Source organism: Prunus avium, chromosome 3, assembly GCF_965620075.1.
Source record: "Prunus avium chromosome 3, drPruAviu1.hap1.1, whole genome shotgun sequence".
Lineage (NCBI taxonomy): Eukaryota > Viridiplantae > Streptophyta > Magnoliopsida > Rosales > Rosaceae > Prunus > Prunus avium.
Genome location: NC_142286.1, coordinates 7,812,055 through 7,835,354, shown reverse-complemented (window position 1 = coordinate 7,835,354; position 23,300 = coordinate 7,812,055). Strand labels below are relative to the sequence as shown.

Here is a 23,300-nt window from a genome sequence, read left to right as displayed (position 1 = left end):
ATAGTGTTATTACTAGCAACGAACATACTTAGTGATAAATAATGTTACTTATAAGTTAGGAAAATAAATTAGAAGACTAAATATAAGTCAGATACAAAAATAGACAAAATAAAATTGTATGTTACCTATAAAATAAAATAAAAAGGTACATAAAATACTATTACACATTGTCGAAAATATGAAACAACATATATATACCTATGCAATAGGCAATAGGCAATATGACATAAATGATTATTACCCGATTCAAGTCATAAGGGGCAACATTGGAACAAAAAATGATTTTAAAAATAAAATAATAAAAAGATTACATCAAAAAAATATTTAAAAATGAATGTAATTCTATGTGACACAAAAGTCAAAAGACTTGGATCAAAGTCACCAAATCTGAGGATTAAACTCAACTTCTCAATAGGAATTTGGATCTATATCAACTTTTTTATATTCCTAATCTCCTACCCTAGTGGAAAAAAGGTTAAGAATTTAATTTAGGGGTGGATACAGTCTGGTCCGAATACATTAAATCGAACTAACCACCATTATGCAATTTGATTTGGACAATTTATCAATTTATGACTGAGCTCAATACTCTTTTACTTCTTGAGAGATTCTCCAATAAGGATTTTATGTTAAGGATTGATTATATACTTCTAATCTTGACTATTGGATTGCATTCATTAAATGTGTTTATAGTCTCTTAGATACAATCCAACGGTCGAGACTAGAAGTATGTAAGTAATCCTCAACTTAAATACTTATTAAAGAATCTCCCTTACTTCATAAACTTTTTAGTAATCACAATATAAATATTCATCATATTTGACTGTGAAACCCTAGAAAAATGTTTGCCTAATTTTGTCACTTGTAAGTTTCCATTCCCCTAAAAAAAAAAACAATTACATGACAAATATTGAAGTATAATAGGTTTTTTTTTGGAGAAGAAAAATACGAGTCAATTATATATGTACGTTATTGAACAAGCAGTGACAAATTTGATCATTATATAGTTTTTTATTATTGTTTATTTAAAAATTTAATGTATAATCTTTTTACTTAGCAATATGTGAAAATACATATAATATATGAGGTCTACGAGAACCATATTGTACATTCGATTTTATAGAAACTTATGTTTTATTGTATCTTTGAGAAGTGTACAAGAAGATTTCAAGTATAATGTTGTAGTTGTACACAGTAAAAGCAATAAGGGTAATTTGTCGAATTGCCCTCTGAATTTGTACCTAACTATCAATTTACCCCTGACCTTTTTTTTATATAGAAAATTAAGGACTCGAATTAATTTTTATTCTCAATGTTCCCCTACAGTGCGTTTGGATGAGGAAATTTAAAAGTACAAAGGATTTCATAAATGACGGAAATTAATGTTCTAGAATTTTTAAAGTTTCTTGTTTGGATGATGGATTTAAAACACGGAATTTAACCTTTATCTTTTTTAAAAACTTAATCTCTCTTGGGATTTTAGAAATGACGACTTTTAGATAGAATTTAAAGTTGGGATTTATGATCTTCAAATTCCATATTTTTTCCCACGTGGAATTTCTAAATTTCTATGTTTTTTTATCCAAACACGAGAATTAGTTCATGTCAATTTAGAAATTCTGACTTTTGTCAAAATCTCAAGTTTATTTCCCTCATCTAAACACACTGCTACCGTCAATTATCAACATTTCATCCAATTTGCCGTTAAATATGAGGGCAAATTGGTCATTGGTCATTGGTCATTTCATCTCTCTCTCTCTCGTACTGGCCCCAACCAGATCCATCAGCCCCACCCTTCAAACAACCCCATATATTCAGATCTTGAATCCATTAATGGATTGTGCGACTTGGGGTTGAGATTTTGGTGAAGGGGTGATGAACTTGTGAGGTAAAGGGGTCTGGACCTTGAGGGCTATGGGGGACAAAAAATCAGAGGGAACGGGGTGCGAATTGGTTTGGGTTTGAGGGTAGGGATACGATTTTCTATTTTGTTTTTTCTATGTGGGGGTGAGTTGTGGGTGAGGAAGGGGGTGGTCATTGGCTGTTGTGATTTCTATCGAGGATTGGAGTGGCATTGGAGTAGCTGAGCTGGGAGATGGGGAGGAGTTGTTCTGGGTCGGTGAGATGAGGGGCTGGCTATATGGTGATTGGGTGTGTAGAGTAAATTTGTAGAGGGAAGAGAGTGTGTAGTTGATGTGGGAGGGTGGGCTGCTGAGAAGGGAGGCGGCAGTGGGGAAGGGGGTGGTCTTGGGTCTGGGGTTGGGTCGGAGATCGATTAGGTGCTGTGATGGTGGGGAGAGGCGTGATGGCGATGGTGGGGAAGAAAGGTGACGGCTGTGAGGAGGGAGTTTTCTTTTCTTAAAAGTATTTTAATTTTTTTTTTTAATAATGATTTAATAAAAATTTAAATGAAATATTGAGAATTTAAACAGCAAGAGAAAAATTGAGAATAAAATTTAGTTCAAGTCCTTTATTTTCTAAAAAACAAGGTCGGGTAAATTGATAATTAAGTACAAGTTCAAGGGGCAATTCGGCAAAATACCCAAGCAAAAATGTAATAGATAAACCACATATCGCCCAAGAAAAGAAAATGCCTCATATTTCAATAGGAAAAACTAATTTAAACAATTGAAAGCTAATGGAATAAACCAAAGCTCGTTAAAACTCGAGGACAAAAAATAATAGTTCAACAGCAAGAAAAGGAAAACTGGCAGTAAAAACAACAATACAAGTGGGCATATATTAAGCCCACCGGACCGGATTCTCAAAACTAGGTTTGTACAAACAATTGATAGAGAATCTACAGGGGAATAGAGTCATGCATATTACTAAGATATATGGGAATAAAAATCCAAACATCATGAACACATTTAGCCAGCTAAAGGGAAGGAGGGTAGCGGAACCGAGCCAGAGACTGCATGGAATTTTAGCAAGTGTCTGCCTGAGTGTCTCAGATAAACAGTGCAAACCACATTCTGAAGTCAATACGGGCATTACGGTAGAAGGAATGCAGCTCAACTATATGCACCACCAACAATCATGTTCTCACCTTTATGTTAAATTCCATCTTTTACAAACTACATAGATGTAAAATACAAATTCACCAATATAAACCGAATAGTTCAGCGATTCCACAATTGATTGACAGATCGCCACAGACCTGGACTGGGAATATCAAAGACATAAAGCAGCCTCAATCTACAAATGCGCATACTTCAACAGACACAATCTTAAACGGGCTCACGACAGAGCATGTATTGCCGACTCTATATCATCAAAATGCTAAATTTGGTCACTTTCATTAAAAGACATCAGGATGAAAACGTCCAGGGATGGAGTTGCTTTGCTGAGCCTGCTTCAGATGCATTGTCAAGGCATAGTTGTTAACCTGTCACAAACCACACAAATTTCTCAAGATTAGTGAGCAGGAAAAACAAAGTTAAATGCACTTTCTTTGCATAGTAAACTAGATGCAGAGGTACTGTTCTCTTGCAAGATTGCATAGTATAGTTAATATGGATCATAGACCAATAGGTTCTCTGAACATATGCAAGAGAATCCATTGGACACAATAAACAAATTGCACAACTTTCTCATATTTCCTCCATTTCAATAATAGGTTCGCATCACATTCCAGTACTAAATATGGTTTCAGATCTTTTACTATATCATTTGAAAGACATTAAGGGAATCCTAACAGAAACACAGCCACTAACTCCCTCCATCCCAGCTTCAGGAATTAATTACTCAATCAATCACATTAGATATCCAGCAACAGTTTCTACTGATCAAATCAAACCCTATAAAAAAAAATTACGCATCTTCAGAAATTTTAAATTATTCTATGTCCCTTCAAAACATTCTGTATTCAATCATATTATCTTTAGAAGCATTTATATTCATCCTGATACTAAAGTGCCACACAAATCGTTCATTATCTTGTTCCTGACAAAAAAATAACAATTATTTGAGTAGCCAGACAATTATGATTCTGACCTCAAGTGTTCTCAACTGTTCCTGATATTGAGACACCAACTGCTTCAGATTCTGGAATTCTTGGTTCCGCTCCTCATACTCTTTCTGACGTTCATGCTGGATAGAAACAGCTCGTTTAAGAATGGTATTCTCCCTTATCAGTCCTTCAATTTGTTGTTTCAGCAGCATATTTTCCTGATTATTATAAAATCATAAACACAAATCATTATAAAAATAAATAAAATAAAAAGATAAATTGTACCATCCCTGGCTTAGCATCCCATCTACAAAGATGGGTCAATTTAAATTTTTTTTACTTCAAACCTATCGGACCTGTTATCCATATACTAAAGGTATGGAACAAAAGAACAAACATCAGGTTGACCAATTATCAAAGATAAGGCCAACACATAACAGAATCAGAAACAATTTACTCACCTTTTGAAAACTTTGGGTTGCCTCAGCACCAGCACGTGCACTGATGGATTTTTCTAAAACCTCTAGCACTTTTGCAGCACGGGCCCTAGCATCATCCACACTATTGGCACTCATCATTTCCCTGACAAACAGTTCAACCCATTCGGCACCATCTACAGGCAGGTTGCTAGGAACTGATGGATTCTCAGAAGCAGCTGCAGATTCATCATTAGTCAATATACCTGGTAAATAAACAAGCAAAATTCAAATTCTTACCCGTGGAAAAAAAAAACCAATTAAATGCAGCTTGATGGAAGAATGTTCATATTATTAATGGAATTATTTACTTGAAATGATAGGATTCAGGTAACAACGATCAACTGTTCTCGGGAACAAGTTGAAATAACAGAATAGAACAAATATTCCTGTGGCCTTTTCCTTTTCTTTTTCTATATTGTTTGTGAGCTAAAAATTACAGCAATCCGAAACATAAAACATATATTATAATGTAGCAAAAATTTCAGAACTTTTCCTCCCTTATGGGAACCAAAGCTTTGTTCTTTAAAACTGAATATTGTTCATTACCCAAATACTGGAAAAACTAGCTGAAAAAAAAACATAAACAGCGTGAAAAGGTGCTGATTTCAGTGGTTTGCAGGTTTGCATAATAATATTCCATCTTTCAAAATACAAACAAGAACCAGTTCATTACAACCTTGATGACAGAAGTGAACAGATTAGCACAGTTTAGCGCTCATCATAACTAGTAATGCCACTCAAAACGCATAAACACACAAACAAGACAATCTGTATCTGCAAGACATAGAGTTGTATGCATAAAACACTTTTTACAAATAATAGAATCTTACTGATAACATGTTAACGAACTTTCTTATTTTTCAAAACATGACAGAACTTTTACCATCCCTGAAACAAAAGTAACCATGGATAATGGCAAGCCTCATACATCATCAGTCAAGTTCTATCCAAACTAACACGTATAAATTAAGCCACCAGTAATAATGGTAAGTGAAAATAAAAATAAAAAGCTATTACAGAGATTACTAAAGAACGAAACTGAGTATAGCAGAAGAAGTATGGAATACATCATACCTTGAGCTACCGAATCATCTTGTTCTGCAGCAGAGGCAGAATTTTCTTCTGCAGATCCTATGCGAAGCTCATGCAGCATCTTGACGGCAGCATCTATATCATTGCCACATTCTTCCAATGCTCTCTCAAGAACCTAAAGATTTTCAAAGCAAATCAATTATTGGTTTCCTGAATACATCCAAGAAATTACAAAAATTTATTAAATCAAACTTAGATTTGAAAAGGTTAATTCTACATTGTTGTTCGGCCTTGTTATGAAAAATCAGCCTTTACATGAACTGAATGGTCCACTAGACCCATGGCAGTAAATCGTCCCCGCATTACCACGGAACTAGAAAACAAATCTTTTTGTACCAAAGTAAACGATGTGAGAAATCTACGCTATCATATGTATTAAATAGAAACAAGTTACAAATTTCCCAAATTCCAAAATACCTTTTTTTCTCAGAAATCAAACAGGCAATAGGAATCCAAAACCAAAAATAACATATAGTAACAAGAAGACCATATCCATTAATACCTGGGGGTCCATCTGAGGGAAGAGCGAGCGAAGCTGATCGAGAAGATAAGGAGCAGAGAAGCGAATGGGAGATGTAGAAGAAGAACAGCGAAGCCTCTTTGAGAGAGGTGGCGATGGAGGAAGCTCTTCGAAAAAGGACCTCTTGCTTCCACACACTGCCGCAGACATCCTTCACTCTATCTCTCTCGGCTCTCAATTCCGAACGAATCAACCACACCACCGATTCAAATCGGATGATTTTAAAGATAAATTAGGGTTAGGGTTTTGAGGGGATTGTAGGGATTTGGTGAGAAAGGGGAAAAAGTTATGGGTTTTGCCTTTGGGGTTAGGTTTCGTGTTTGGTGCTTTGTTTTGTTTGGTTCGGCCTTCTAATTGCCAGGGAGCATTTGTTATTTATATATAGTTGAGTGGTGGGGGAAAGAGACGGTCGAGGAGATGATATAGCACGCGCTCTATGCGCGCGTTGGTGGACTTTTTAGTTTTGAATCTTCGGAATTTGTTAACAATAACAATTAGACGTTAGACTATTAAATTTAAAATTATGGAGCTTATTAGGAAGATAACACATTTATTTATTTTCTATTTATGGCATGTTTACTCACAAGAATGGGAAAGTCACGATGAAATATAAGGAATCAAAAGTTATGAGAATTCACGTTAAAATTCTTAATCAAATATTTTTGAAATTAAGAATAAATTAGTTCCCCGATTCATGATTTTACTCATTTCTAGTGTTGAGATTGTTTGATTATGAATTTTAACATGAAATCCACATAATTATTTGTTTTTTATGTGTTAGTGAGTGAGGGAGATGTTAGGCATTGGAATAATGACAATAAGTATAAGTTAGTAAACACACTAAAAGAAGGATTTGGAATTATTCTAATACTCATTCCTAATAACTTAATGAGTAAACATGTCATTAGTTGTAAGGTATCAAACGAGTCGTGCCAACATGTCATTAGTTGTAAGGCATCATACGAGTCGTGCCAGCCCATTTAGAGTTGATCCATTTAATAAATGGGCCGTGCCAGACTTGCCTATTTAGAAAAATCATCAATTTCTCCCCAAGCCCGTAGTCCCCCATATAGGGATCGGGCCTTGCTCGTGCCGAGCCACTAAATGGGGCGATTTAAAGCCAAATTTGACTTTAAATAGGCCGGCATGGCCATAACAGGTCAAGGCCTGACCTGTCCCATTGGGCCTAATTATCTCGTTTCGGTCCGCTTAAAGATACGAGCCGTGTCGTGTCGTGCCAGACCTTACTTAATTGGGCTCGCCCCAATGCGTTTGATACCTCTAATTAGTTGCCTCTCTCGGTTATAACTTAATAGGTCTTATCATCTTGCCTTTTGATATTTTTGCTTCGGAAGTGAACATTAGTCTGACAAGATTCTTTCTTTGGAAAAGGTAAAGTTCTTAACCACCAAAAGCACGTGCAAAAAATAAAGAAAATTTTCCTCAAAAAATAAAAATAAAGGAAATTAATCTAAGTTTTTTCAGTTAAGATGATGTCCTAAAGAAGTCAAATTGGGCATTACCATAAATTACATTTTAGTTTAGTTTAGTTTAGTCAAATATCAAAAAATTTAGTGTAAAAATGAAATTAAAATCACATGGATTGTTTGATTTGGTTATTATTTTTTGGTGTCACTAATTAATTCATGATGTATCAACTATGCTGTCCACTCATATTATAACACGTATCCTAATAACACCACGTGGCGAAATCCCATGTATGCATGAACCATTTATTCGGCTTTCCACCCAGTTCCAGCTCCTATGTTGGCACAAACTCCAGTTTTTCCCAATTCTATCCATGCAATTTAGCAATCAGTTTCATATCTTACCAGCCAAATATTAGCTGGAAACTGCTTTCACAAAGTCGCAACCGAATGCAAGTTTGAATGAAAACTTTATTAAACTGCATTCACAATACTGAACTATATTATTCACCAAAATTCGACCCCTTACTATTTTCTTTTACACAATCAACTCCATGCTCAGATTTCAATTGCTGAGAACGGTTAGACAACACAATATTGTCCTCAACAGCGGCTCAGTCGGAGCTGACGTTATGACACGGTATCATCAGCAACAAATAGGCTGAGTAAAAATGGTAAGTTGGAAAGGCCCCAAAGCCTTGACTGACTGTTTCTGATTTGGGTAGTAATTCATGACACTTCTGTGTTTTCAGCTAGACCCCAAGGCCTTGACAGGCAACGTGACTGGACCCTTTTGGAACCTCTGGTTTGTTGCAAACTGGTGAATTGAGTCTTGAATTCCCTCAAATGCCACTAGGAACTCTGCTGCATCGGTTTCACTCAGTACCTTCTTCAACACCAATTCCAGTGCCTTGAACCTGTTGTACAGAATCAAATATTTGGTAGTTAGTCATTATTGCATATGCCCTTATTCCTTTGAAGGGGATACTCATAAGGAATAGAAAGAGCAAAAGCCAAGACACAACAATAACCTAACAAAGGCAGGAAGCAAAATCCCTACAACACAGTTGTCGAGAACTATCATGTTTCTTGAAGTTATAACAGTTACCAATTCAGGAAAAAATATCAAAGGAAAGCAAACAAACCTGAGTTGTTGAGCTCTCGTGATCACCCTTTCGATCTTCTTGAACTCAGACTGAACACAAGCCAGGGCAGCTCCACCTGATTGGATGTTGGTTGGAGCAAATGGAAGGTAAAGAATACATGTAGATTGGATTTCAGCCATTTCCTCATCAAGTATTGCCTCTTCAATCCGAATCTCATAAATGAGCTGTGATAAGAGCTGTTCGGTGCCAATAGAGTTTGAAGAAGAGGATGATGATGATGCTGAGGAGGAGGAGGAGGAGAGGGACAAGCCACGCACGAGCTCCAGAATGGCAGAGGGCCGCCAATCACCAAGCCAAGCTATAGAGGCTAGCTCGTCAGGTGGAGTCCAACTGGGCATAAGGATTTGGGCAACGCCCTTCAGCCGGGTTGGGACCATATCCAAGTTGTAGTGGGCATGGAACCTGTTCAGTTGTTCTTCAATTATCTCCTCAAGTTCCCACCTTACCTTGAGCCAATTCTCTAGCCTTGCAACTCTGCCCTTCTGTTCTTGCCTCCACATACCATTCTTCTGAAAAGATAGCTCTTCACCTGAATATACATAAATATATTTTCGCTCGTTATGCAAGCTGGCTTGCTGGATCCACAGAAACTAGGTATATACAGGAAAACCATTTGAATGCATGGAAAGTGTGTGTGGTCATGGTCTTCTAGTATGTGGCTTTAATTCTTTACAGAAGAGGCTCTAAACTCTCCCTTTTAAAACTAGAACTACGAATAGCCTCTTACGAACTAATTGAATACTTCCGCCAGAAATTTCCCGAAATAGTTTACCATTTCCATAAAAAATAATTTACAACATAATTTCACTGATGTTCCTGATCCATAGACTCACATTCATCAGTTTTTTCAGACTGAACTACTCAAGCATAACCATTTCATGCCAGGAAAATCTTGTTTTTGTTTTCTTGGTCCTGAATAAAAGAATATACAATGTTCTTGTTCTTCCCAGATAAGATTGAAAGCAAGCAAGAGGCAATATCTAGCATTCAAATTTTTACCACATCTCATTTTATTTTCTGAGACATACATGAGGAAGAAAATTTATGGGTTTTGGCTACTTTGATAAAATAAATTTTAATTGCCTTAATTTCCAACGAAAATCGGAGATAATTATCTTAATCACCTCGTTTTGTGGTGTCTCGCTTGTGAAGGCTCATGCACTGAAACTTCTCTGCTCCGTCGTCAATTGCGTAATCACCTTTTCCTATGTCTCTCCTTAACAATCCTTCATTTTCTTCTTGCAGTTCGTAGTCATCTTCATTAGAGTAGTTCCTGTAGAAATTCCAAGGGAAAAAGAAAAATACTTGGGTTTGTTATTAGAAAGAACATTTGGGTTCCTAACAATGCATGCCCATTTGTCCTTTCATCAAGAAAACTAGAAAGAACATTTGGGTTCTCATTAGTCCCACATTTTCCTTGTTCTTACTTATTTTCTCAGCAACCAAACGGTTCCAAAAGAAAACCAGAAAGAACATTTGGGTTCTTTGTGACAAGCCCCATATCCTCTATTTTCTCACCTTTTCTTTTCTTATTTCTCAAAAGCCAAACAGAGCTAAAAGAAGGAGGTGGCAGAGAACTACTTACATGGAGGATTGAGATGAAATCCCCTTCATTATCTTTTCTTTTGTGTTGCAGTTCTCTACGTTGATGGTTTTCTTGGATTTTCTCTCTCTTTTCCCGAGCCGGAAAACTGAACTGTAACGCTAAGCCACTGCTACTGACTAACTGGAGGGAAGAAAAAGGAAATACCAAGAAAGCACACACTGAATTTCATTAATTTATAACACGGCTAGGGCTAATTTGGTCATTTACAAGAAATTTCTCTAGTTGGGGCCTTTTGCTCGATGGCCAGTTCTTGGCCTTTCACAGTCAGCTTTTCCACAACTCAGAGAGTTTGGCTTCAATTGATTAAAAAATCTGAAAACAAATTTTAATATCCAGCGTGGAAATTGGATAAATTTTTTCTTTTTCTTTTGGGGTATAAAAAGGAAAGAAAGGGAAAAAAATACATGCAGTTGCTCTTCGTTTTGGGCCAACACTTCAACCTATATGGCTTCCTGCATATATGAATCAGATATAGATTTTTGCACTGCAACAGAGGGAGAATTTCCACAGAACATTAGATATATATTTATTTACACTGAAAGCAAGTAGCAATGGCATATTCTTTATATATACATATTGCATCATCCTTCTAATTACATACAGATTTTTTCTTTTGTTCCGAAACAGCTTTCGGACCTTTTCCACCACCAAAGTTCACTTTTAGTCTCACCCCATATGCGCTCGGATTAAGAGTACATTTTGGCCTGAGTTCATCTTTGCTATGGATAGGTTTCAGCAAACTTACCCATGCCCAGATGACAAAAGGAAACTACCTAGCACTGGCAGTAGAAACACCTTCTTTGAAAAGATTCGCAACCGGTGGAGGAAGCCAAGCTGTATTGCCACCACTCTGACCATCCTGACTATTCCCATCCCTCCGCATTGAGTTTCTTCGACCCTTCAGCTTTGCATTTACGTTTCGTCCAACAAATAAGCTGATCTTCATGGCTGTAAATAGACCAAAAGCAATTGTGAGAGGCCTTACAGCCCAGTGAAAATCCTCAATATGTTGATACTTTTGGACCACCCCAGGACAGGTATCAAAGGACACTAGCTCTACTTCAGCTGGATCTGCCAAGAAGCTATTAGATTCGTCTCCCAATACCAGCCTTCCAGGGAACCTCACAACCAGACAACCATTTGGAAGGACTTGTGAGATCCGTCCCGTTGTCCAAGCTCCTCCATTCTTGCGAGGCCACTCAAATCTGGGAGAGAGCACGTTTGCCTTGAGCCTCACAAACTCTCCCACATAATATGCATCAGCCATTTGAAGGTCAGATGACTTTCCTCTCCATAGAGTCTCTAACCCAATAAATCCAACTGCAACACTTCCATCACGCTGTATGGAATGAAGAATTCCAACAGGAGAGTGCTTCCTGCATTCACCCTTCAAGCTCACCCAATCACCCACTGCGAAGCCAGATGTGACTCTCTCAACTGTTGACACCAGTACTCTTACAGGGTTGCGTTCTCCAGGGATCTTCACCAGGGCAAAACCATCTCTATCGGAATCAGTCTCCAGACCAGTAACACTTCCTTCAGGGACATCCATAGCTTGGGGCTTGCGTGCATTCAGGGGCTTCCTTGAGCGAACTATGTCTCCAACCTGGAGACGATCTTTCAAGAGATACCATGTAGTATAACCACTGCTACTAAATTTTCCAGCAGGTGTACTGCTTCCTAAACCAAGCCATTCTCCATCACTTTGAGCATCATTTTGTGAGCTGCAAGTTCAGTTGCACATAATCAGCATACAAAGATATAAAATAAAATAAAATGCAGGATAATCATAATACTGAATTTTTCATTTCTATTTCATTGGTACAAAAAAGGCCAACAGAAAATTAAAGTTACAAATTCTATGACAGCAGCACCACTTTGAAGCTGCAATCTTAATTAATAGTGTATGGAAAAGCAAGTGTGAATGTCAATAAGTCCTCAAGGTTTTGGATGCTTAAAAAGGGATTCAAGATTTGTAGTTTGGAAATAGAATATTGGGCCCTGCAGAATCGTGAAACAGCAGGAATTTCTCGACAGAAACAAAAGAATGTAACTGGTATAAATGGGTTAACTGATAGCTAAGGGTTAAGGAAAATATCTAGCCAGGGATGTAAGAGGTGTAAAAAGATGATAGGGCTTGGTGTGGCTAAGAGGATAAAAAGGATCAAAAATTGAGGCTACACACAGTCAACTGGACAGGGGCAAGTACTTTGTTGCCTTCAGGTTGTTAAGTTTTGATGAGAAAAGGTTTGGGTTACTGTAAGTGAGATTATTACATAAGTAGGAGAGAATACCTTTCAAAAGCATGTATGATATCTTCCATTGAAGGCCGATTGCGGAAATCATACTCAAAGCAACCATTTATGACACTCTCAAGTGCAGAAGGCAAACCATTTGGAACAGGTGGTTTTTCTTGCTTGATCACAACTGAATGATAAATTTCTTCGATTGACCTCCCAAACCAGGGTTGAACACCAGTCAACATCTCAACAAAGCAACAACCAAAGCCCCATGCATCCGTTTCGAAGGATACAGGGCCTCTCACTTCTGGTTCCCACTGTTCTGGAGCCATGTAGTTTGGGGTGCCAAGTCTAAGAGCCATATCAGAATTAGACAATGAAATCCCAAGAAGTAGATACGGAATCCCAAAATCTCCTAGGACTGCCTGGTCGTGTTCATCTAAAAGGAAATTGGAAGGTTTCAGGTTTAGCACCAGAAGCCCTAGTGAGTGCAAGTCTAGAATTCCTTTCGCCAACTCAATTCCGTACCTGGAACCATTAGCATTATTGGGTCAATAACACCAGTTGTATCAATTATATGCTTCAGAAAGAAGAAGATATACACTCCCAATAACATAACCTTAAGACATCAGAAAGTTGAAGCTTGCCACCCTTCATCTGAGCAACTCGATCGCCAATTGATCCCTCATAAAATTTCATAGCAATGCAGATCTGCCAGGAATTATAATGAGTACAAATCAAGTTATACCCATATCAGAGTACAAAAGCAAAACAAAAAGATACAACTCCAAAAAAAAAAACAATCCAGGCAGTCACCTTCCCATCAACAATGGAGATACCATGAAGCCAACCAACCCCATGGACTCTGCGGAACTTAAAAAATAACCTTTCAAACTTGTGGACAAACTCCTGTCTGTCGTCTTCCTTCAAAGGATGCAACATCTTAACAGCTACCTCATGATATTCTTCATAATCATCTGCAGACTGATGATGAGTTGCTAGCCAAACGTCACCAAAGGGACCTCGCCCAATTCGGTACTTAAAGTTGAGTGAGGCAGGATTGATCCACGGACTAGTTGGAGTGAGTGTAGGCGTGAGTGTAGCTACAACAGTTCTTAGGTGATCAGGGTCCCCCTCAAAGAGCTCATACTCAAAAGAAATTGCCGGCTTTGCTTTTCCCACTTGCTCATCCATTTAATCAGCTATGTATCTGGATGAAAAATAAAGCCACAAGTCAACAATTTGTGCATCCTTAATATGTCTATCTCACAGTAAATAATCAAGGTCCTCACTCTAGAACGAGAAAATAACATTAACAGGTGATTTCACAAGGTCATCAGGTATAGAATCCTTCAGATAAAGCTTGAACCACCAAATTTTCTAAATAAAAGTTCACAATTATCACAAAAACGTAGAAAATTTTCTAATTCAGTTCATAAATCAAAGAGCGTTTTAATATATTAGATTTAAAACTCCATCAAATTCCATATTAATCATTCTGATACAAACGAAACTCTATTTAGCGGCAAAAATTTATCTTCCTATGACTTGTATGTTTATATCTACGCATCCATCCACACAGCCCAAATGGAAACAAAAACACATGGAATTAACAACGATAATTGTACAAAACCGGCCAAACCCATTTGCCTGATGCGAAAAGGAAGGAAATGAGAACAATATAAAAATTGAAAAGTAGAATCACTCCTTTTATCTTTCTTCTGTTGTTTAATCCAAACACACAGTTATTTTCTTTTTATTTTCCCATAGTTTCTCAGCAACCAAACATACACAAACATACCAGTAGCAGAGACTAGAGAGAAAGGGAGACTCTGTGACGTCCAGGAATGAAACTAGAACGGACCCAACGAAATTTTTCTTCTTTTTTCTTTTTAATAAATAATAATTTGGTTTTTTCTGATATATGCGAATGCGAGTAAGTTGAAGAAGAAGAAGCAGAAGCAGAAGAGTGCGGAACTGGAATTACCACAGGGGATATGGTATCTTCTGTGCGGCCTGTCTATCTGATCGCCAAGTCTTTGGAAGCCCCACGTGGAAGCTGCTTGTCCAGACACGTCACTAGAATTTATACAAAGAGTAGTATGACTCGTGTTAGGAATCTGAATCAATTATCCAAAATCTTGGACCACTTAATAGATTGAAGATACTTAATTGTGGGGCACACATTTTTTGGTTACTTGTTGGGATTTTTAATAATTCTTCTCTCTTTTTTGGCCTTTTTTAATAATTCGTAATCATGCAAAGAAATAAATAATACACTCTACTTCTTTTGTTAACATCTTGGTTAATAGTTTAGAATATCGACATTGTCAAAAGAAAAAATATAGAATAATTTTATTGATTTCTACAACTTAATTCCATTTTGTGCAAACAAACAACCCAAAATTCTACTAGTTTTATTGTTACTCAATTTATTTATTTATTTGTAATGAAAAAAGGCGTTATTTTTAAAAATATTTAAATGCACCGGAAGATGGTTCGAACTCAAATACAAGGAGGTGAGTCCAACCCACGGTGTTCTTAGTTGAAACTTGAAATTAGGTGTGATATCTTTGGTTTAACCTAAAATTTATTTTTTCTAACAGTATAAGTTACTAGTGACTTATCTCACAAGTCAACAAAGTAGAAAAACATTTTGATTTAAACCACATCAACATGAGCATTTTACCCTGAAAAACACAGTCATTGTTTCTACCATTAATATTTCCTCCAGTCAAGATCGGTTAAGGGGAGAAGAGTTAAAATTATCGACATGGATCTTACCGAACTAACATTTACAATAAACAAGTCCAACATCAATGTTTCTTCTTTTAATCCTACCTAGACATAGAAACTGGATGTTGAACTTGTGGAGAATCTTAAACCTTAATCTGGCATGCAATAGCTTCTTCACAAACACAAAATGTAAGCCAAATAACACATCCTAGCTCGGACAGGCCATGGCAATTCAAACTTTCCAAGTGGATTCTGTGCTAACTACCCTACAGTTGCACCCTTCTAGATCAGCTTCCTAATAGCCTGGATTTCGATGGATGGACCCTGTCTTCGGATCCCTTTTTTGAGACCCCCCATGAACTTGGAGCATGAGAGCCACCCACTCAAGTAGTGAACCACCTTGAATTCAGGCACAGGGCCTTCCTCCAGATCTTCATTGGAGTTGGAGTTGTCCTCATGAACTGCATTGTTGTCAGAACCCTCCAAACCACTCTTTTCTTCATCCTTGTGTCCATTTGATCCATATGTCAACCTTAAGTCAAAATCCAGTAGTCCATTTCTCAGTCATGCATCTATGAACAATAAAGAGCAAAGAAAACAAAAGAAGAATAATAGTGCACAGAGAAAAAACAAATCAAAATGTGGAAATTTTTGCAAGATCCCACCTCAATTAACCAACTCTATACAGCCTATCGCCTCTAGTAGGCTTTTTCTGACGTTTTATTTCTTGTACACCAAAATTTGGAGCGTCCAGAATAATAACTTTGGTTTAAGAGTCACAACGAAGAAATGAAAACTCATGAGAGCAATATGCTGAAGGCTATTCCCGTTTTAGTCTCGTTATTTCCCTCAGAATTTTCCAGCCTCAGGTAAATATTAAATAGCTTTAATGCATCTTTAAACTTGATTACCATTTCCCCTTAAATAAATCATAAGGAAAAACCTGGGAATGATTCTTACATTGAGTGCTGTTTGTAAGGAACACTCTCACTCTTGGACCGTCTTTTTAATGGTGAGTTGCTGATGGACATATGCCTAATGAACTGAAGCTGCATGTACCAGAAAACAAACATTAGCATAATAAGAAGAACATTGCTATTGCAAATTGAAGCACGAAATAACATCACTTGGCTAAATTGCATAATAAGAAGTTAATTAATGTGGACAACAGCATACATAAAAGGGCCGAACTGTGGACCAAACATAAATGCAACAATATGTAAGCTAGGGTATGCTTAATTCACTATCATTCAAATAGAAGCATGAGTTCTAATTAATTATACTGTGTAGCATGTCTGTGTGTATCTCAATCCCCTTTAAGGTTATTTTATTTCAAATCTTCATCAAAGATCTCAAAAAACAAGGCTAAAAATGGAATGGTATACAAGTTGATCATCATGTTTGTGTTCCTAATTAGTTATATCATATATGTCAGAATATCAGTGTTTCCATCTAGCCTTCATTCAATCAGGTACATATGTTACACACATATGCCCCTAAGAGAAAGCAATCAGAAACAATAAAACAATGAGTTGGAACAATGTGTTCCTTGCACCATCGGAGTTCGAACTTTGAACGCACGTACGATTCTTCTAACATTTCAACAAATGGAGTCATCAATACCATAAATTTGGTTAAAAGTGATACAGAAGTCATCCATAAACTCTTGTAAAATTGCAGCAATCCAAGAAAGTATACTGTATACTAGATAAGTTCATTAACAAATTTGATATTTTCAAAATTGAAAATGTGGCACATACTTGATCTCCATCCTTGATTCCAAAGTTCCGAATGTACGCCTTCTCATTGGTTAGCTTCTGACCTACATAGCACAAGCAGAAATGCCCCCAAACTAGTGACCTGAGAGCCAATCAAATAGGCTTACATGAGAGAAACAATTTTAAGCACCAAAGAAAGCATATTACAAATAATTTTATAAGACATTTTACCATGGAATCTTGCCTTCCAACAAACCAAAAACCTCTTCTACTGCTTGTTTAAGCTCTGCTATTGTAGCAGTCCTCCCAACATGAATTTCTGTAGAATTGAAATCTCATTAACTCTACAAACAACCCAAATAATAGCAATTCCTATCATCCATAAAAGGTAAATAGAAACTTGGGTGAGTGATAATGGACCCCATGATTTTGACAAAATTAAAAAAGACAGAAAAAAAAGAAAGAAAGGAAAAAGACATTTCGGGTAATAATTTTAGCATAAGACAAGAGATGCAAGAAAGGTTTAACTTTATGTAGATGTTGTATCCTAAAGATACTCATTCTAACCAAAATAGCTTTTTCCAAAAGCAGATTTTCTCCATTTCAAAAAGCAGCTTCCCAGAACCAAAGTCGAAACGAGGAACGAAGTTTTTAAAAAAGTTACCGAAAACAGAGCCATCGAGCTTGAGAACGGAGAGCTTGAGGAGCGGAAGCTGAGGGAGTTTCTTGTACGAGTGGTGGTTGGTGAAGGTCCGCGCATCACTCTCACGAACGACGTCGTCTCGCTTGAGCGGAGCCAAACACCGCCTCTCTATCAGTTTCAAAATCTTCATTCTCTACTGCTACCACTGCAATTATTCAAGCTTAAGCACACTTTGCTTATAGAGTTTAGAAATCCGATCAAAACAAAAAATGAAAAGTTAAAAAAAAAAAAAACTCATGGAGGATTTGGAGTTGACCAAAATAGAAAGTGCTGGGATTCACCGGAATATAATAGAAAAAGAAGAACAAAAAATTTCCCGAAATTGTGATGACGGTGTCGTTTTGCAGAGTTAGCTGTGAGGAATGTTTGCAGCAATGCAATGCATAGTGGTGACTGGTTAGGGTTTTAGCTTGGGAGTTGCAGAGAAGAGAGAGTGAAGAAATGAAGGGTTTTTATTTTTTGGTTTGGCTTTGAAGGCGGAGAGACCGTTATGCCTGTGTCGTATTGGCTTCTTTCTTATTGTGTGAGAGAGGAGGAGAGTGTGGCGGGGTTAAGATGAGCGAGTGCTTATTTATGAGAGTGGGGAATGGGACTCAAAGTGGCCAACGGGTATATTTTTGCTTCTTTATGGGCTGGGCTTAGATTGGGTATGAAATTTGTAAAATAGTTTTGGGGAAGTTTAGTAAAATGCGGGACTGGAAAAATACGAATCAAATACACATATATATACTAGACTCTTGGCACACACGTGTCAATTGGATTTTTATTTTTGTTTTTCTCATTTTAGAATTAAGAAAGAGAAAATGAGTTTGGTTATTATTTTGATTTTAAAAAATATTAATATGAAAAATTGTTAATTTATTATATTATCCTTATTTAATGAAAAGTTTCACTTCTTAATAAATTCATTAACCAAGAGTAATTTTTAGTATTTTGAATGTTCCATCATTCTCAACATATTCCTTATATATATATATATATATTATTTAATAGATTTATATAAATAAAAAAATATGGTGAAAATTTCAACCCTAATAGAGTATTTTATTGTCAATTATTTACACTTTTTAATATGAAGTACATGTATGGTATTTTATTTATTTATTTTTTAAATGGGTGTTTTCACCGTATCTTGAAAACTTCACGAAAATGAAAATATTTTTAAAAAATACGTACATATGTGTTTTTATACGCGAATTGGGGCTTATGTAGTTTATCAGAATGGTTTTGAATTTAGATGGACTGTCATGAATAGTTTTCATTCTAGCTCCTTTCCACAATGCAATCTAAAAGATTTCTTGTAAAAAAAATTATTCTTGTTAGGTGCTTTTTTAGAAAGCACTTACAAGTTTAGACTTTCCTTTATTCTCCACCCATATCAAACTGAAAACGACGAATTTCCTTTATTCCACCCACATCCTTACTGTTAGTTGTGTCAAAAAACTAGGATGCCATTGTCGTTTTACACTGTCTAAAGTTAGGATACCATTTGGTTTTTAAAAACTAAAAGTAGAAAGTAAAAATAATTTCCCACTGCCATTGATTCTACTGTGAAACAAAAATCATTTTGAGTTTTCAAATTTGGACTTCCCTACAACTCCCAACTGATATTTTCTGGCACCACCACCCCTGATAAGTCAACTTCTGTTTTACACTTCAACTTCTCTTCATTACAATCAGTTTAACAGCTCCTCAACAATGCCAAAATAGCTTATAGCTTCTAAATTAAGCAACTTTGAGAATTCTCTCAGACTTTTGTGATGCCTATTTGAGATTTCTCAAACACTCTGTGCTCAACAGAATTTATTTTAATAAGGAATCTGGTAATCTCAACTGGTTACAAACTTCTTTTTTTGGTTGAAATTTTTGTATTAATTTAATGTAATTTTATGATCAAGAGAAAATGGGAATAAGAAGGCAAGCAGAAAAGAGAGAAGAGGCTGTGGCATTGGCAATAGACAAGGATAGAGGAAGTGAATATGCCATCAAATGGATTGCTGAACATCTTCTCACCAGGCCTGGCCAATCCCTCACTTTGGTCCATGTTAAGCAACCAACTGCTGCTCCTGCCCTTCCCAACAAATCTAAAAGTATCTCTCTCTCTCTCTCTCTCTCTCTCTCTCTCTCATTGGGTTCTCTTAATAACCCCATTTTCACTCTGGTTTCTTTCATCTTATGTTGCAGGTGGAGAACTGCCGAGGGAGGTTGCAAAGATGAACAAATACCAAGTTGATGCTGAAGCCAAAGACTTGTTCCTCCCATTCCGTTGCTTTTGCACCAAAAAGGCTGTGAGTAAATGCATGCATGCATGCTTCTTAAATTTATTCAAACATGACTTAAAAATAAAAAATAAAAAATCTCCTTGTGATCTGATATTTTTTTTCCCATCCATTGTTACTGCAGATTCATTGGAATGAAGTCATACTGGAGAATGCTGATATATCAAAAGCACTCATCAACTACGTCACAGCTAATTCAATTGAGATTTTGGTACTTGGTGCACCATCAAGAAACGCCTTTGGATTTCTCAGGTGATTATTTATTAATAATTACTTATAGAAAATATTCTTTTTTGGATACCCTAGTTAGTTCTTCTTCCACATGTCCTAATTATATCAATCTTCTTCTTGTTTTCACCCCAAAAAAAAAAACAGATTCAAAACTAGAGACATTCCAAGCACTGTGTCGAAAGGGGCACCGGACTTTTGCACTGTATATGTCATTGGCAGAGGAAAGATAACACATACGCGACCAGCCACAGGCCGTCTAACCCCAAAGCCTCCCTTGCATAATCAAATACAGCAGCAACCAAGCCAAGTTTATGGTTCAAATGATACACAACACATGCTGCACAACCTGCAGTCCAGAGGTTTGTTTCCTCTAGTTCTAGCATCATGCTGCATTTTATTTCCCACCACATAAGTATGTGGTTAATTTTTGCCATTGCCTGACTCTAGTTTCTTTGATTGATGCAGAATCAGAGATAACACAATCTTCAACCCGTAGCCAGCTAAACAACATTAAACTCAAGTAAGCGCTGATTCTGATTCAATTCAACTATTTTTAACACATTTTAAAACCATATTGTAGTCCAGATCAGACTTTTTTTAATCTCCCATTTGAACCATAATTCCTTATCATAAACAATTAATCAGGCACCACCTGTAGGGCTTCGTAGATGAGGTTTCAATTAAATGTGTTAAAGGGCTCTAAAAGCCTGGTTTTTTTATGTGCTAGAAGTAAAGTTAATGCTGCAAAAGAGGATGATAGAATATATACAGTTAATAAGAGTACTAACCAAATACAAATAATGCAGGCCACCATTAACAAGAGCAATACCTATAACAGACAAATCATATGAGGCCTTTCCAGAGAGTGATAGGTTGTCGGTGAGCAGTGAAAGGCCAAGCACGGATCTCATGTCAAATTTTCCTAGTATGGCAAGAATGACCTATCAAAGTTCAATCAGCTCAGAGTTAGACAACAGAAGCTCTACGTCATCTCACTCCGGAATCAAGTTTATTGACATGAGCTCTGGACGGAATGAATTCTCATCGTCCTCAATTGAAAGTGGAAGATCATGGTCATCAACGAGCAGGGTAAGACAATTTCCCAGCATAGTAAACATGGAAACACCACCAACCTACAAAGCTTTCGAGCATGCCTCCAACTATAAGCTTGTGGTCAAATAATGTGTACCAGAAATTCCTTGAGTTAGGAGCAAGTTTAGAGTTAGATTTTCCATTGTTGCTTCTATAACTGATATATCTAAAATGACCAATAAGTGCCATAGTTTTGAATGAGTTTTATGCCATGACTGCATTAAGATACCCATTTACTACAATAGCATACGTGTTGCATATATGCAGAAAAAGTTCAGAATATTAATACTTAGTTTGCCTTGAAAATAATAGGATGAAATGGAGAATGAGATGCGGAGGCTCAGGCTAGAGCTCAAGCAAACAATGGAGATGTACAGTATGGCCTGCAAGGAGGCAGTTACAGCAAAACATAAGGTATCGATACGACTTCTTATTATAAGAATATGGACTTTGTTTAAGATTTGGTGTCAATGAAAAAAAGATATTGGTTTTGAACAACAATTCAAGCATGAATTATAATGACATATCTTCACAGGAAAAGGAATTTCACCAATGGAAATTGAAAGGAGAGTGTAGAATAGAAGAGGCGCGACAAGCTGAGGAATCTGCATTTGCACTTGCACAGAAGGAAAAACTTAAAAGTAGGGCAGCCATAGAGGCAGCAAAAGCAGCTGAAAGGATTGCACAACTGGAAACAGAAAAAAGGAGGAAAGCAGAAATAAAAGCTCTTAGAAAAGACGAAGGGAGGAAGAATTCACTAGACGGTCTCAGGTACAGGAAATACACAATTGAAGATATTGAAGCAGCAACAAATGAATTTTCCCCAGCTCGCAAGATTGGGGAAGGAGGCTATGGTCCAGTATTCAGAGGTGAACTGGACCATACGCCGGTGGCAATAAAAGTTCTGCGTCCAGATGCAGCCCGAGGACGGTCACAGTTCCAGAAAGAGGTATCTGAGTTGTGACTATGCAAATAGAAATGCTCCAATAGAAATGCTAATTGTGGTGATCATGTTTATATCATTATAGACATATCTAACAGGTCCTAATTATGCAGGTTGAAGTACTGAGCTGCATTAGGCATCCAAACATGGTTCTCCTTGTTGGAGCCTGCCCAGAGTTTGGTTGTCTGGTCTATGAGTACATGGCTAAAGGGAGCTTAGAAGACCGTCTCTTCCAGCGAGGCAACACCCCAGTGATTCCTTGGCAGCTAAGGTTCAGAATTGCTGCAGAAATTGGGACTGGACTTTTGTTTCTTCATCAAACCAAGCCCGAACCAGTTGTGCACCGGGACCTAAAACCCGGCAACATTTTGCTAGACCACAACTATGTGAGCAAGATCAGTGATGTAGGTTTGGCCAGGCTTGTCCCTGCATCAGTAGCCAACTGTGTCTCTCAATACCGCGTAACATCAATGGCTGGAACGTTCTGTTATATCGACCCGGAGTATCAAACAACCGGCATGCTTGGAACAAAATCTGACATATTTTCACTTGGGGTGCTGCTCCTGCAACTAATAACAGCCAGGCCACCAATGGGTTTGGCTCACCTTGTTGAGGAGGCCATTGAGAATGGGACCTTCACTGAGATGCTTGACCCTGCAGTTTCTGACTGGCCTGTTGAGGAAGCCTTCAAGTTTGCCAAGCTAGCTTTACAGTGCACTGAAATGCGAAGAAAAGACAGGCCGGATCTTGCCAAGGTTGTGCTCCCTGAGCTTAACAGATTGAGAGAAATCGCTGAAGATTGCATGAATCCTTTCATGCTTGGGGGTAATGGAGCACTCTCACCAATACATGTAAGTTGCATAACATAAACCTAACACTTCAAATAACCGCACAATATTCTCTTTTTCTTTTTTTCTTGTTTGCATATTTTCTTGAATTTTTTTTCATTTTGTTTGTTTGTTTGTTCTCAATTTAGGATGTGATGTCTGATCGCCATCTTTCGGAATATGGATATGATAGCCCAAGGAGCCCATCAAGCACATCATCTTATGCAGGGAGATCATACCGCTAGTTAGAAGCAGACAATTTCAGTAGATAGAATATGTAAAGATTGAG

At 37.2% G+C, this 23,300-nt stretch overlaps 5 protein-coding genes across 7 annotated transcripts; 1 reads left to right on the top strand and 4 right to left on the bottom strand.

Moving 5' to 3' along the window:
* Positions 1–3,023: 3,023 nt before the first annotated feature.
* On the bottom strand, positions 3,024–6,409 carry LOC110767446 (uncharacterized). Of its 2 annotated transcripts, none has more exons than XM_021970989.2 (5): positions 6,026–6,409; positions 5,506–5,638; positions 4,414–4,634; positions 3,997–4,170; positions 3,024–3,388 (listed from the first exon to the last, which is right to left on the bottom strand). In XM_021970989.2, exons 1-5 carry the CDS (start codon positions 6,191–6,193, stop codon positions 3,302–3,304), a joined length of 783 nt encoding a protein of 260 aa, XP_021826681.1. In that variant the 5' UTR covers positions 6,194–6,409; the 3' UTR covers positions 3,024–3,301. The 2 variants fall into 2 exon arrangements, with proteins under 2 accessions (XP_021826681.1, XP_021826682.1); XM_021970990.2 differs by having other exon boundaries at positions 4,414–4,607.
* A 1,522-nt stretch (positions 6,410–7,931) lies between these two features.
* On the bottom strand, positions 7,932–10,617 carry LOC110767447 (seed dormancy control protein). Its single transcript, XM_021970991.2, has 4 exons — positions 10,222–10,617; positions 9,761–9,909; positions 8,616–9,165; positions 7,932–8,387 (listed from the first exon to the last, which is right to left on the bottom strand). Exons 1-4 carry the CDS (start codon positions 10,248–10,250, stop codon positions 8,219–8,221), a joined length of 897 nt encoding a protein of 298 aa, XP_021826683.2. The 5' UTR covers positions 10,251–10,617; the 3' UTR covers positions 7,932–8,218.
* A 126-nt stretch (positions 10,618–10,743) lies between these two features.
* Positions 10,744–14,443, bottom strand: LOC110767448 (protein KINASE OF THE OUTER CHLOROPLAST MEMBRANE 1). The gene is made up of 5 exons (XM_021970992.2): positions 14,284–14,443; positions 13,299–13,692; positions 13,102–13,193; positions 12,537–13,010; positions 10,744–11,966 (listed from the first exon to the last, which is right to left on the bottom strand). Exons 2-5 carry the CDS (start codon positions 13,674–13,676, stop codon positions 11,012–11,014), a joined length of 1,899 nt encoding a protein of 632 aa, XP_021826684.1. The 5' UTR covers positions 13,677–13,692; positions 14,284–14,443; the 3' UTR covers positions 10,744–11,011.
* A 722-nt stretch (positions 14,444–15,165) lies between these two features.
* Positions 15,166–18,228, bottom strand: LOC110747574 (uncharacterized). Of its 2 annotated transcripts, XM_088250061.1 has the most exons (6): positions 17,921–18,228; positions 17,601–17,784; positions 17,168–17,255; positions 16,979–17,078; positions 16,179–16,267; positions 15,166–15,750 (listed from the first exon to the last, which is right to left on the bottom strand). In XM_088250061.1, exons 2-6 carry the CDS (start codon positions 17,767–17,769, stop codon positions 15,501–15,503), a joined length of 696 nt encoding a protein of 231 aa, XP_088106187.1. In that variant the 5' UTR covers positions 17,770–17,784; positions 17,921–18,228; the 3' UTR covers positions 15,166–15,500. The 2 variants fall into 2 exon arrangements, with proteins under 2 accessions (XP_088106187.1, XP_088106188.1); XM_088250062.1 differs by lacking the exon at positions 17,921–18,228 and having other exon boundaries at positions 17,601–17,809.
* Positions 18,229–19,542: 1,314 nt separating this feature from the next.
* LOC110767460 (U-box domain-containing protein 35-like) lies at positions 19,543–23,257 on the top strand. Its single transcript, XM_088250060.1, has 10 exons — positions 19,543–19,729; positions 19,824–19,927; positions 20,043–20,170; positions 20,294–20,512; positions 20,956–21,044; positions 21,108–21,238; positions 21,554–21,655; positions 21,777–22,190; positions 22,298–23,035; positions 23,161–23,257. Exons 1-10 carry the CDS (start codon positions 19,543–19,545, stop codon positions 23,254–23,256), a joined length of 2,208 nt encoding a protein of 735 aa, XP_088106186.1. The 3' UTR covers position 23,257.
* The last annotated feature ends 43 nt before the right edge of the window (positions 23,258–23,300 follow it).

What these genes read in the sequence shown, in the direction of transcription:
- LOC110767446 (XM_021970989.2), bottom strand. Translation starts at nt 6,193, where the DNA reads ATGTCTGCGGCAGTGTGTGGAAGCAAGAGGTCCTTTTTCGAAGAGCTT. An exon ending in CAACCCAAAGTTTTCAAAAG is followed by an intron (nt 4,171 to 4,413) that starts GTGAGTAAATTG and finishes TATAATAATCAG; the next exon opens with GAAAATATGCTGCTGAAACA. An exon ending in AACAGTTGAGAACACTTGAG is followed by an intron (nt 3,389 to 3,996) that starts GTCAGAATCATA and finishes GGTTTGTGACAG; the next exon opens with GTTAACAACTATGCCTTGAC.
- LOC110767447 (XM_021970991.2), bottom strand. Translation starts at nt 10,250, where the DNA reads ATGAAGGGGATTTCATCTCAATCCTCCAT. An exon ending in ATTTCATCTCAATCCTCCAT is followed by an intron (nt 9,910 to 10,221) that starts GTAAGTAGTTCT and finishes GAATTTCTACAG; the next exon opens with GAACTACTCTAATGAAGATG. An exon ending in ACGAGAGCTCAACAACTCAG is followed by an intron (nt 8,388 to 8,615) that starts GTTTGTTTGCTT and finishes TCTGTACAACAG; the next exon opens with GTTCAAGGCACTGGAATTGG.
- LOC110767448 (XM_021970992.2), bottom strand. Translation starts at nt 13,676, where the DNA reads ATGGATGAGCAAGTGGGAAAAGCAAAGCCGGCAATTTCTTTTGAGTAT. An exon ending in CAACTTTCTGATGTCTTAAG is followed by an intron (nt 13,011 to 13,101) that starts GTTATGTTATTG and finishes TAATGGTTCCAG; the next exon opens with GTACGGAATTGAGTTGGCGA. An exon ending in ATCATACATGCTTTTGAAAG is followed by an intron (nt 11,967 to 12,536) that starts GTATTCTCTCCT and finishes CTGAACTTGCAG; the next exon opens with CTCACAAAATGATGCTCAAA.
- LOC110747574 (XM_088250061.1), bottom strand. Translation starts at nt 17,769, where the DNA reads ATGAAGATTTTGAAACTGATAGAGAGGCGGTGTTTGGCTCCGCTCAAG. An exon ending in GAATCAAGGATGGAGATCAA is followed by an intron (nt 16,268 to 16,978) that starts GTATGTGCCACA and finishes TGGTACATGCAG; the next exon opens with CTTCAGTTCATTAGGCATAT. An exon ending in CCTTACAAACAGCACTCAAT is followed by an intron (nt 15,751 to 16,178) that starts GTAAGAATCATT and finishes TTTTGACTTAAG; the next exon opens with GTTGACATATGGATCAAATG.
- LOC110767460 (XM_088250060.1), top strand. Translation starts at nt 19,543, where the DNA reads ATGGGAATAAGAAGGCAAGCAGAAAAGAGAGAAGAGGCTGTGGCATTG. An exon ending in CCTTCCCAACAAATCTAAAA is followed by an intron (nt 19,730 to 19,823) that starts GTATCTCTCTCT and finishes CTTATGTTGCAG; the next exon opens with GTGGAGAACTGCCGAGGGAG. An exon ending in GTCGGTGAGCAGTGAAAGGC is followed by an intron (nt 21,045 to 21,107) that starts CAAGCACGGATC and finishes AAAGTTCAATCA; the next exon opens with GCTCAGAGTTAGACAACAGA.